This window comes from Pieris brassicae, chromosome 4, assembly GCF_905147105.1.
Source record: "Pieris brassicae chromosome 4, ilPieBrab1.1, whole genome shotgun sequence".
Lineage (NCBI taxonomy): Eukaryota > Metazoa > Arthropoda > Insecta > Lepidoptera > Pieridae > Pieris > Pieris brassicae.
The window spans coordinates 11,986,659-11,998,404 of NC_059668.1; the positions used below are offsets into that span (position 1 = coordinate 11,986,659).

At 33.6% G+C, this 11,746-nt stretch overlaps 2 protein-coding genes across 2 annotated transcripts; one reads left to right on the top strand and one right to left on the bottom strand.

Annotated features, from left to right (window-relative positions):
- Positions 1–8: 8 nt before the first annotated feature.
- Positions 9–3,528, bottom strand: LOC123708427 (acylphosphatase-2). The gene is made up of 3 exons (XM_045659124.1): positions 3,323–3,528; positions 1,985–2,111; positions 9–676 (listed from the first exon to the last, which is right to left on the bottom strand). Exons 1-3 carry the CDS (start codon positions 3,381–3,383, stop codon positions 562–564), a joined length of 303 nt encoding a protein of 100 aa, XP_045515080.1. The 5' UTR covers positions 3,384–3,528; the 3' UTR covers positions 9–561.
- A 2,871-nt stretch (positions 3,529–6,399) lies between these two features.
- On the top strand, positions 6,400–11,684 carry LOC123708730 (phosphoglucomutase-2). The gene is made up of 12 exons (XM_045659583.1): positions 6,400–6,751; positions 6,843–7,010; positions 7,360–7,451; positions 7,588–7,833; positions 8,259–8,481; positions 8,668–8,852; positions 8,979–9,193; positions 9,392–9,513; positions 9,666–9,842; positions 10,761–10,857; positions 10,991–11,144; positions 11,450–11,684. The coding sequence occupies exons 1-12, from the start codon at positions 6,683–6,685 to the stop codon at positions 11,541–11,543; spliced, it is 1,842 nt and encodes a 613-aa protein (XP_045515539.1). The 5' UTR covers positions 6,400–6,682; the 3' UTR covers positions 11,544–11,684.
- Positions 11,685–11,746: the final 62 nt, after the last annotated feature.

The window sequence follows — 11,746 nt, forward strand, 5'->3', positions numbered from 1 at the left end:
ACAGATAAGATGATTGACCTTTTATTGAACTAACGTATATTCACACGCTAAAATATACGCCAATGACCGTTAGTACAATAACGACGTCATACAATTAATTGTAGTCGAATTCCTTTGGACAAAAGACAGTACACCTAAGTAGATCCATTATGTGTTATCAACTATGAACTCAACAGTATTCGATGTATTTAATCGCATCTGTCACAAATTGCGTGTATACAAATTTGTTTTTAATAAATAAATGCATGCTGCGATACAAACATTACTACTAAAGTATACGTTTACATAATTCCATATTTATCTAACGATACCTTATCTAGTAATGTCTAATCTTCTATTCTCAGCATCATAATATTTGTCATAGATTAATATAAAAGTAAATAAAATATTATATTTAACACTAATTGATTGTATTGAGCTACGGACATTTGAGTTTCCCTTATTTTGACAAGTGTATATTAAATTTGTAAGGTTGGTCGACGACTCTCAGTGAGATTTGAACAGAGGACACAGCTGTAGCGAGTTCTGTAGCGGCACTGTATAATAAAATAAAAAAATATTTTAGAAACGTATACTAAAATTGTTAAATGCCAGACGTGCCACGTTTTCGAAGTTAGAAAGCACACATTTTTCTATTTTGCTTTCCGGAGAGCCTTTTGTACTAAGCCACTCGATCCTGGAAAAAGAAGTTTATTTAAACAAAAGTTACAAATCAATAAAAGATTTCACTAAGAAAGTATGATAAAGACTTAAAAAAAACAAAACAATATATTTACTTATATTATTATCGTACAGGTACATATCTTAATTTAATCTTGAATCTACTAGTAGTACAACATATATATATATAAATAGATCTAGACCTAGATAATGCTTGGGCGTGCGACTCTCAACCCTGACGTCGTGCGTTCGACTGACGGGGACATTGCTGGCGCATTTTACACTTACTCTTAGTGAAGGCAAACATCGCAAGTAAACCGGCACGTTTATATCCTCATCTTTACAAGTAAATAGAAGGCTAATCGCCTACTTGTCTATAAAAAAGCTTATTAACGATACAGGTGCAACATAAAATATATAGATGTATTTTTATCATCATAATCTTATGAAATATAACTTCAGCCCTTAATAAACACGCAATAACAAACAGACATTGTTATAATAATAACAATGTACTGCAATAGCTGGCATTGATCTGTTGACAAGGAAGTAATTGGATCAACACGGAACTGCTTGGCAGGAGCCCAAGCAACGAATATAATTAGTTACACAGAACGATTACGCAGACAAAGTTAAGCTTTCTTTCGATGGACCTTAGATTATATAGTTATAATGACAAGATCTCTGTCTCTTTATTGCCTGAAAGTGATAAGAGTGACACACGATGGCACATTAATGTCATGAAAAGCAATAATGCATAGCCCTATTGACGATATTGATCATAATGAATATTTAAAAAAGCAATAGGTATAAGCAAAGCCTTTTTATTATTCTTTATATGAATGTATTAAATACTGCGTAACACTTTTTTTTCCTTTGTATGACGATATTACCGAGTTTAAGTTTTTTAACTTTGCAATGCAGCCATATAGTCATACTACTTTTCGAATTTAAACAGCCTAATGTAGTGTAAACAGGAATTTTAATCAATGATTACCATAACATTTTAATATACTGTACTTAAGCAGTTCCTAACGTAGTTAATTTTAGGAACAGGATAAGAACTCTTTTTCAGAATTATTTTTAGGCAGTTTTTACAATGATAAAATACTAGTCATTATATAAAACATATAAAATTATGTTTTGTTTTTAAATAACGCCAAAATTTACACGATTTTTAAATTATGTTTTATTAATTATCAATAATAACTAACATAATATACAATGGCCTTGAGAAAGCTCAAAATTTAGCCTGCGATTTTATTTGCATATTAATTTTAATAGACTGAAACAAAAAAAATAGTCTATACTTAAATAGTATTACATTTTATCCAAGTTCTCCTTGGTCCCTTGTATCCTGCCAACGATTGTACCCTTTCTCGTATTTTTCACCCAACCCCCAATACCCAAACCCTCAGCCATCTCCTTGCAGTACTTGGTAAAAAAACACCCTGCAGATTAAAGATCATCTTAATAAAATTTAGAGACACATATATAAACAGGCTTTATTTACAGAGATTGGGGGAAGATACGTGTGGCAATTTAACGATAAAATGCCATTCTAGACGTATTATATGTTTTAAATTCTAATACATATATGATTATTTAAAAATTTACTGATAGGTTTTAGTTTTCACGAGCATTTTCAGCGTTCAACGTCTGAGGCTTGTACATGCAATATCGACGATGATGTACAAAATTTATAAATTTGACAATACGCAATATACCGGAGTTTAGGGGTTAATTCATAATATAGTCTACAAATAAAATAGATGCCTAATAGTAGTAATATCGTATGTAATATATAGAATAAGGTTTAACATTCCATTGCTTTATTGCGCTATCGAAGCTTTTAACCCAATTGCAGACCTAACTTACTGCAAATCTCTCCCAACTATTTATAGATTCGATATAATGTACCAAACCGAATTCGCAATAAATCATTATGTTTATTAAGCTGTGATGTGAATAGTGGCTTCAGACTGCGAATCTCACTTCTGAGGTCGTACGTTCATTCCCAACTGTAAACAATGGACTTTCTGCCTATTTGTGTAGATAAAATACGCTCGAACTGTGAAGGAAATCATCGTAAAGCATCCGGCATATCTTAGACCCAAAATATTCACCTACTTGCCTAAAACAAAACACACTAATAAAACACGCCAAGTGTTGTTCTAGTGGCGTCTAGTGCGACCCTCAATCTCTAGGTTGTGCGTTCGTTCCATCAATGAATTTGTAGTTCCATAAGCCCAATTATCAGTTGTTCGTACGGTGAAGGAAACTCTTACAAAAATGACAAAAAATGAACGACATGTCAGGCACGAAGAAATGTTCAACTACTTGTAAACTACATAATAAAATTAACCGAATATAATCTGGGGCAAAAATATGAATTTTTAAATTTCCCAAAAAACGGAAAGAAAATAAGTCATCTCGATTATTATTTTTAAAGTGTAGATATTTAGCTACACTGTTATGTGTTACAATAAACAAACAATTTCAGTATAAACGAACTTCAGACAAATAAACTGACGATTCAAACAGTTTGTAATAACAAATATTATTCTTTAAAAGACATTAAAGTATTAATACATCACTATGTATGTGTTTCGTTAGTGTGCCTGTTAAAATAAAATAAAAATATTTGAAAAAAAATACTTACCTTGGACTTCACCAAATACTTCAAATTCCACTGAGGCTAACATGATATTTTCAGCTCCCATATTTCACTATATTAATTTATTTTGATTTTCTTAATAAAATATTGTTATTTTGATTTATATTATTATAATTCGCCAATCAATTTGTTAACAAACGATGCGCTCAGTCTTGTAACTGACCGGCACCGCAATAGTGCTCCTGCCAGATTTGATTTTATTTATAAAAGTCAAGTAGACTTCAAGTATCAATGAGAGATTTACTAGTCTCAAGGGTTTGTTCTGTTACAGGGACTTCAGGATTAGCCAAAACGGCCGTAGGTTACTTGATTCCAAGCTTGCAGATATTCCAGGTTCAATAACAGAAGAAACAATAAAATCCATACAGACATGCTACCATTGCCATCGTATGTAAACCTAAAAAAAGTAGACTCGAATTATTTCTAAAGAGGATTCTAGAAAAAAACATCATCTTAATATTAAGTAATTCTATTTCAAATAAAAATTCAAGATAACTTCTTTTTTAAATTACAGAATGTGGGACTAGACTCGACAGAATCTCTGCTATTCAAATGAGCAAACGCGTTGCGAGCGTTAAAGAGGGGTCCAGGGTCGCTCTTGCTTACTACCAGGGCCTCAACTGCATAACTGATACGCTTAAAACCTCCGGTGCAGCAGCACTACATAGGCGGTAGGAGATGGGTGTATCTTCTCTATCTATTTACTCTGCATCTTCTACCCTTCGGATTCCTTCGGAGAGTGTCCATGGCGGTGGTATCACTTAACATCAGGTGATCCTCCTGCTAATTTGCCGCCTGCTCTATAAATATTATTGCAATACATGTGAAAAAAACAAAAAGTATTAATGCAATACATGTGAATGGTTAAACTTTTCGTTCTCAACTTTATATTTATGTCGAAGATACGCGGTGTACAGGGTTATGCGCGAGCCGCATGTTTGGGGGCGTAAGTGTTTGGAGTCATATTACCTGGGATTCTGGAAAATAAACCATATCTCCAACGAATGACAGTATTCCATACTTGCCAATCCTCTGCTCTCAGCGAATTTATTATATCAAGAATAAATGTACGCTAAGAGGCTGGATACAGTAAAACTAACAACAGAATCAATCAAAATTCTCATGTTGAATCTGTTATTTTTGTCCAGTAAGATCTTATTTGAAATTTTCATTTCTCCCGGACATACACCCTGCCACATTTTATCGCCGCAAATGGATAAAAATAAATTGTTCCACATCTCTATTGTCTATTCCATATATATTCATGTCCCTATGACACTTACAAGTTGATGAAATCGGGAGCTTTGTAGTGCACGCAGTGCCAGTTTTAAAAAACAAAATTCTCTAAAACTTTTTTAGGACAACCCATTTTGATCTCTTACGGTTTGGCCAGGACGTTAGTGTAACAAACAGATTGAAAATATCCCATTTTTATAAATTTTTCTATATCCCAAATCTAATAAAGTTTAAAGCTATACACATTCATATTTTTTCAGTACAGCCAGGTACTCCAAACTCACTTCCAATTCGACAATATTTTTGCCGTGAATGGCGGCCATCTTGCTTTTGTGTTTTCAAATACGATCCTAGATGACAACGATTAGACAATCCGTTGACTAAATTTTCGAATCTTCTGTCTCTGGAATTGCCATATTTATTCACTATTATCTTAAAGTTTCTGTACGAAAACGTTAAAGTGATTTCTCTTCTCACTTCAGAGTATCTTATGTGGGTTGCAAGTTGTACCTTAAAATTCGTATCCAATGACCTAATTAGAAACTGTTTATTTAAATGTTTTTTTTATTACGATTGCGAAACTCACGAATGCAAACCTAAAAAACCTGCCTCCGCCTTTATTGAACTACGCTTAATTGCTGCGCTAAGAAAACAATATAATTCTAGGTATTTTTGTAGTACAACTGAAAAAAAATTGCATTTTATTGCTCAAAAAAACTATTAAGTATACAAAACTTTCTTTAATACTTCGTTTCTATGCGTTTCGAGTGCTTTTCGGCAACCGTAGTCAGCTAGCTCGTTGTTTATTCTGTAAATACTTTCCCATATCCCGTAATTTTTATAATAATAATTTAGTACTTCTACGAGATCAAGAAATATTTATAAAATAATATTTTTCTACTCATACTCATAAAAACACATAGTCACAAAAGTAAGATTTATTATATGCAATGGATATAATAAATGTAACTTTTTCAATACTCTCAGATCATGACGGGCTCTTAATTTAAGTGTCCTTGTAAGGTTGTGAGTGCTTTACTGATGTTCATAAACATCATTTATGTGATTCTAAATTAATAAACAAAGTTAGAGTTTGATTACCCAAGTGGTCAGAGACCAATAGGTGACCGTGACGAGTGGCTCTGAAACATTGTTATTGCTCAATTTTATTACCGATATTAATTATGACTATTTGGTATTTGTAAAGTAAAGTCCTATTTACATGAAACCCACATAAAGGTTATTTAAGCCGTAACAAAAAGAGCATGTACCGATGAATTAAAAGCATGGTCGGACGGACGTGCAGGGGCAACCCCAGGGGCTTGGAGTGGTCGTTTCCGGTGTTGCAATTACAATTAAATGATTGGCCACTGATTGGAAAATCAACTTCCTAATCAGTGTGACCGTGGCGGACAGGTTACGTTAATAACTTATGAAATTTTCGAAACAGTAGACAACAAGTTCAAAATTGATATCCGGCGTTTCAGTTCGTTTATACTGATTGACGTAGATTAGATACTCAATTTTTAATAAATTTTTAACCGGTTTGATACATGCGATAATATTGGAAAATGATATTTTGATAGTAGGCCTATAATAACTACGGTATAACAAAAATCAAGTATTTTATAGTATGGCTTAGTGGCTAACGCAAACGGTTTCGAAATTCGGGAAAACATTATGAGCACGCAAGAAAATATAGTTTAAAAGATTATGAAATTTACAGAGACGTTGGGATTTATATTGTCAATGTAAAAGACATTGGCAATAAATTCTTGATGTTGACAGTGGCAGAGGCAGCCAACAAACCAATCTAATTCCTTAGCTCTTGCCGGCCCTCAGTTCACAGTTGGGAATTGTCAATTGTGAACTAAATGATAAATCCACTGTTTATTCATTAACAATTGTTATTATTTCAAAGTAACAAGTATCTCAAGAAAACTCTTATCTTATAGTTCAAGGTTTTACTATCGATTACCCAAGAGTAATCTGCCCCCCGTATTGCGAGATTATTTTAATTTTGCTACTTATGTTTTGAGTGATCGTGGACTTGTGCCTGTTACTTTAAAATTAATTATTCTAACTCTAAGTAAATATTGAAGTTTCAAAATGATTTCAATTAATAGTGGTGATTCTAATTTAAATAATGCTTTACACCGCTGGCTTAAGCTCGACAAGGTTTGTGATGTTTTATATGGATACCTAAGTGATGCTAATTTTTAAACTTTTGAGACAGATTTTATATAGAACCTCTATTTCATTATTTTAGAATTCGACTACACACCGCGAAGTTCTTGAGGACATAGAGCATTGTAGATGGGATAAATTAAAAAAAACAATGTTAAGTAGACAGAAATTTGGCACAGCTGGACTCCGTGGAAGAATGGGTGCTGGTTACATGTGCATGAATGATGTAGTTGTGTTACAAACAGCACAGGTGAAGCATATGAATATTATTTTCTATACAGTACAGTAGCATCTCAAAACACAAGTTTAATGAAAACCATTTAAAAGTACATGCAATATGTAAATTTTTAATTCTGTTATTTAAGTATTAAAGTTAAGAGTGATGTATAAATTGAATAAAATAAAATATTGTATTTAGACGTAAGCTATGTTGGTAGTTCACAATTATTGCATTTAAATATTTAAAACAAATACAATGATGAGCTATGTTAGGCAGTGGTTTAAGCTTATCATGCTCTATCACGAGTTTATATTGACTTTTTATCCTGCAACTCATGAAAAGTCAATAGTACACTAAACCTTTTCTGTGTCAATTTCAGGGGCTTTGTTCTTATGTTAAAAAAGTATGTACTCAACGTCAACTAATCAATGGTATTGTGGTTGGATTTGATGGCAGATATAATAGCAAAAGGTATTTTTGATTTATGACAAAATTATTATCTTACTTAACTAAGCATGTGAGAATAACATATGATAAGGGATCTCAGAAGTGAACTTTAGACATTGGATATTAAAAAATAATATATTATAAATAAAATATATTTTAGGTTTGCAGAATTAACAGCAAAAGTATTTATCTCGTCGTCAATACCAGTGCATCTATTTTCATTAGTTTGCCCCACACCTCTGGTTTCTTTTGCAACCATTCTCTATGGTGCTGCTGCTGGAGTTATGGTGACAGCGTCCCATAATCCAAAAGAGGACAATGGGTACAAAGTTTACTGGGGCAATGGGTCTCAAGTGATTTCACCACATGATGACAGTATTTTGTATGAAATTTTAAATTGTTTAGAGTGAGTAGTTCATTTTATGCATACACTGCTTGCACTCACCTTGTAATACACATTTTCCTAATTTATAATAATATCTCAACACTTGAGATGTATTTTTTGTATTTCCTCTTATTGGAAGTCACATTTTTTCATAAAATATAACTACAGTCAAAATCTGTTATAATTACATCTATGGGTATCTCAAAAACTGTTAGATGTAACAGCCAATGACATTGTTATTAAGTACCTAATACAATAGAGTTCAACCTTTGATTTTGATCAATATAACTGGTATGTTGTTCTAAACTATGTTGTCGTAAACGGTTTTGGCTGTAATAAAAATTACCTTTTAAAAACTAGCTTGTCCTTATTTGAGGTTCACATCCATATAAGGAGTGTATTATAAATTTTGTTTGCCAATTTTAACTCTTACCAGTTATTTCTAGGATCCCAGATGATCATTGGAATATTGATGAGCTGAAAAATAATGAAATGGTCAGAAACTGTCAGGAGGAAGTGACCACTAAGTACATGGAGTATATTCAAAGTAGTCTTCATAATGATGTACTGGAACAGAACAAACATGCTAAAATATCTACTGTATATAGCGCAATGCATGGAGTTGGCTATGAGTTTATCTTGAAGGCTTTTGATGCTGCCAATCTAAAGGTGGACTATGTTTTCTTATATAAATTTAGAAAGAATCCCACTGCGTAAAATATTGGATTTTCAGTAAAAAAAATTGTGTTGTATAGTTATCTGTGTCTTCTCGTCCACTTCATAAGTGACCTTACAAGACCTCGCTTTTATTCAGTTTTGAAAAACTTTATTAACCTATATTTGTGACATGTTCAGGTCCCTATAAGTGTAAAAGACCAACAAGATCCCAACCCTGACTTTCCGACTGTGGTCTTCCCAAATCCTGAAGAAAAAGAATGTCTTGAGATGAGCAAAGCTTTAGCGGAACAAAATGGGGTTCAACTCGTACTAGTGAACGATCCCGATGCAGATAGACTGGCCGTGGCTGAATATAACCTTGAGTGAGGGCCAAACTTATTTCATTCTATTAATCCAGTATTTTTGGGCAAAAATCTCTTTCAGCAAATATGAAACAGTATTAAATTTCCAAACAATTGTCTTAAATGTATAATAATATATCCTTTTAGAACAAAATCATGGAAAGTTTTCTCTGGTAATGAAATGGGCTCACTTCTGGGATGGTGGATATTAAAACAGCATTTAATCCGAACTGAGTCTTTCGATTCCGGTGCCAGTGAACCGGTGTATCTGTTGGCCAGTTTTGTCAGTTCAAAGATGTTGGCGGCCGTTTCAAGAGGCAAAGGCCTTTTTGTCGAGACCCTTACTGGATTTAAATGGATGGGTCAGACATTTTCATTATGTATATTGTTGTTTATTAATCATGCAAAAATAATTTAAATTCATAGTGTTGTGTTCAAAAGTAACCTGACCTAGCCTTATAAATTCGATTTTTTTATTTCATACTAGTCCATACTGTTTCGTTCGAAAAATTACCAGTTTTAACATTTGAAACTTAATGTTTTGTTATATAAAATCACAGGCAACGCGACGTTACTCTTGAAGAAGGAAGGCAAAGTCCCAATATTCGCGTTCGAAGAGGCCATTGGGTACATGTGTAGTCCTAGTGTTCCAGATAAAGATGGGGTTTCGGCCGCCGTTCAGGTACACTTTCATCGATTACAATTATGATTTTGCATGTAATACATATTAAGTGTTATAGGGTTGGATATAAGCCGGTGTGGTCTCACCATCTACTGGGTTCTATTCTCAATATGATTGATTCAATTTGTATAACTGCCTCGTTTCTACTCAAGGTGGCATCGCTGGCTTCTCATCTCTATTCTCGAAGGTCGAGTCTTCAGAATCAGCTACAAGTGTTGTACCGTGACTTCGGCTATCACGTCTCGTACAACGGGTATTTTCTTCTCAACGAACCGACCGTCGTACAGAAGATATTTCTTCGGATAAGGAATTTTCACGGAAAAGGAGTTGTGAGTTATTCTCTTTATTAAAATAATGAAAAAATAATAAATAAAAATTTTAATTTTTACTTTCTATTTTTAATGTATCATCTTTTTAGATTAGTTTGTTTTTTTTGTTGTTCCTGTTTAGTTTTTATCTTAATAACATGTATTTTTGCACTACTTGCCTATCTTATGTAATTTAATTCATTTTTATTTTTTTCATTACTCACAGTAGTTGCCTGGAAGAGATCGCTAGAAAGCGATAAGGCCACCAGTTGCCCTCCTTTTGATTTAATTATGTTCAATTTTTTATTGTCTGTAGTGTAACAAAGTCTTAATAAATAAATAATAAATAATGATTGAAGTAGGAGAAGCTGTAACGGACTCGGAAATATGTCTGGTTGATTTTTTAACGTTAACGAACGAGTTTATAAAAACCTTGCCTTAGTGTGGTTTTATTAAAATAAAATCCAAAATGTTTTTGAAGTGAAACTTCTTTAGGCACACGAGGGTAAAGTGCTTACGGACAAAACGCGACTTGACGAAGAAAGAGAAGAGAGCAATTGAGACCGATTGGAAGAGTGTGAGAAAGGGATATCAAGAGAGATAAATACACGCTATTGGTTGATGTATTCGTTTAGTAGTTATATTAGAATTTCTGTCGCATAACGTCATTAGCACGTATAGAGTGTGAATATAGATATACAAATACGTGGAGTGATCATATACTGGTACATGATCATCTATTGGGGCTTTTACCTTAGTAATAATTAATTTACAAAGTTTCACTTCTGACATGTGTACTTTGTACGCACGCATTTTAATTTATAAATATATATATATACAACTATGACAAAAGTCGTTAGACTCGTGTATAAGATGCGCGTAAGGAAAAGTATATCTTTTTGTAATTACAAATTTAAGACATATTACTTTCTTTTTCAGTACCCAAAAGCGGTGGGTCCGTGCGAAGTGGTGTTCGTAAATGACTTCACGGCCGGAGTCAAGATCCCCGAAGAAAGCGACACGGAAGGCGAAGCGAGTAAGTCGAAAATTCGAGACCTTCATTTAAAAATGACTAATTGTTTAACCTTCTCGTTTTGAAGTCGGTCAATGATAAATTTTCTACTACTCGTTAGTACTAAACGACCCTTGTGAATATTTTTTTTTTTCAGAAATCTCTGGGACTGGCCTGGACCAGAAGTACACTAGCGGGGAAATGATAACGTTCCGCTGCTCGAACGGCCTCAGCGTGACGGTGCGCACGAGTGGGACCGAACCGAAGCTCAAATACTACACGGAACTTGTCTGCCAGGCCGATACTGTTTGGTGAGTTTTCAACTTTTAGTATATAATAATAACCCTATTACGGTCTTGGCCTCAGATTGATTTTTATTCATAAATAATACATGTCGATTTTTGAATTCGAGCACGCCACATTCACGATATTTTCCATCACTGTACGAGTGTTAAATGCGCATAGACAGTCGTCGGTGCACAGCCGAGGTTCGAACCTACGACCTCGGGGATGAGGGTCGCACGCAGAAGCCATTAGGCCTTGTGTTTTATTACTTTTTTACTTATGTTAAAAGTTTTACAGTGAGGACTGTTGATTTAAGAGTTTATGCTTTCAGCGCTCAAGAGGCGAAGAAAATGGAGCTTGAGAACATGGTCAAGGCATTTATTGACGAATTAATTCAGCCCACAGAAAATGGTCTGACTGGTTAACTTTCATGGTAGTAAAAAATCATTCCTTTATCTAAGTAACCGACATATGCTGTGATAGATTTTCTCTATTCTTGAAGACTAACATTTGTGATAATATCCAAACTATACATTTTGTTACATTTATTAAACTATTATTTTAAATTAACTTGTTTTATTTATTTTTTTGAATGTAATAATTAGATTTATTACTAGGAATAATATTG

Coding starts and splice junctions, on each gene's coding strand:
- LOC123708427 (XM_045659124.1), bottom strand. CDS start 3,383: ATGGGAGCTGAAAATATCATGTTAGCCTCAGTGGAATTTGAAGTATTT. Junction 2,112..3,322: donor AGTATTTGGTGAAGTCCAAG/GTAAGTATTTTT, acceptor TTTAATCTGCAG/GGTGTTTTTTTACCAAGTAC. Junction 677..1,984: donor AAGGAGAACTTGGATAAAAT/GTAATACTATTT, acceptor TTCTTTTTCCAG/GATCGAGTGGCTTAGTACAA.
- LOC123708730 (XM_045659583.1), top strand. CDS start 6,683: ATGATTTCAATTAATAGTGGTGATTCTAATTTAAATAATGCTTTACAC. Junction 7,452..7,587: donor GGCAGATATAATAGCAAAAG/GTATTTTTGATT, acceptor AATATATTTTAG/GTTTGCAGAATTAACAGCAA. Junction 10,858..10,990: donor CGACACGGAAGGCGAAGCGA/GTAAGTCGAAAA, acceptor TTTTTTTTTCAG/AAATCTCTGGGACTGGCCTG.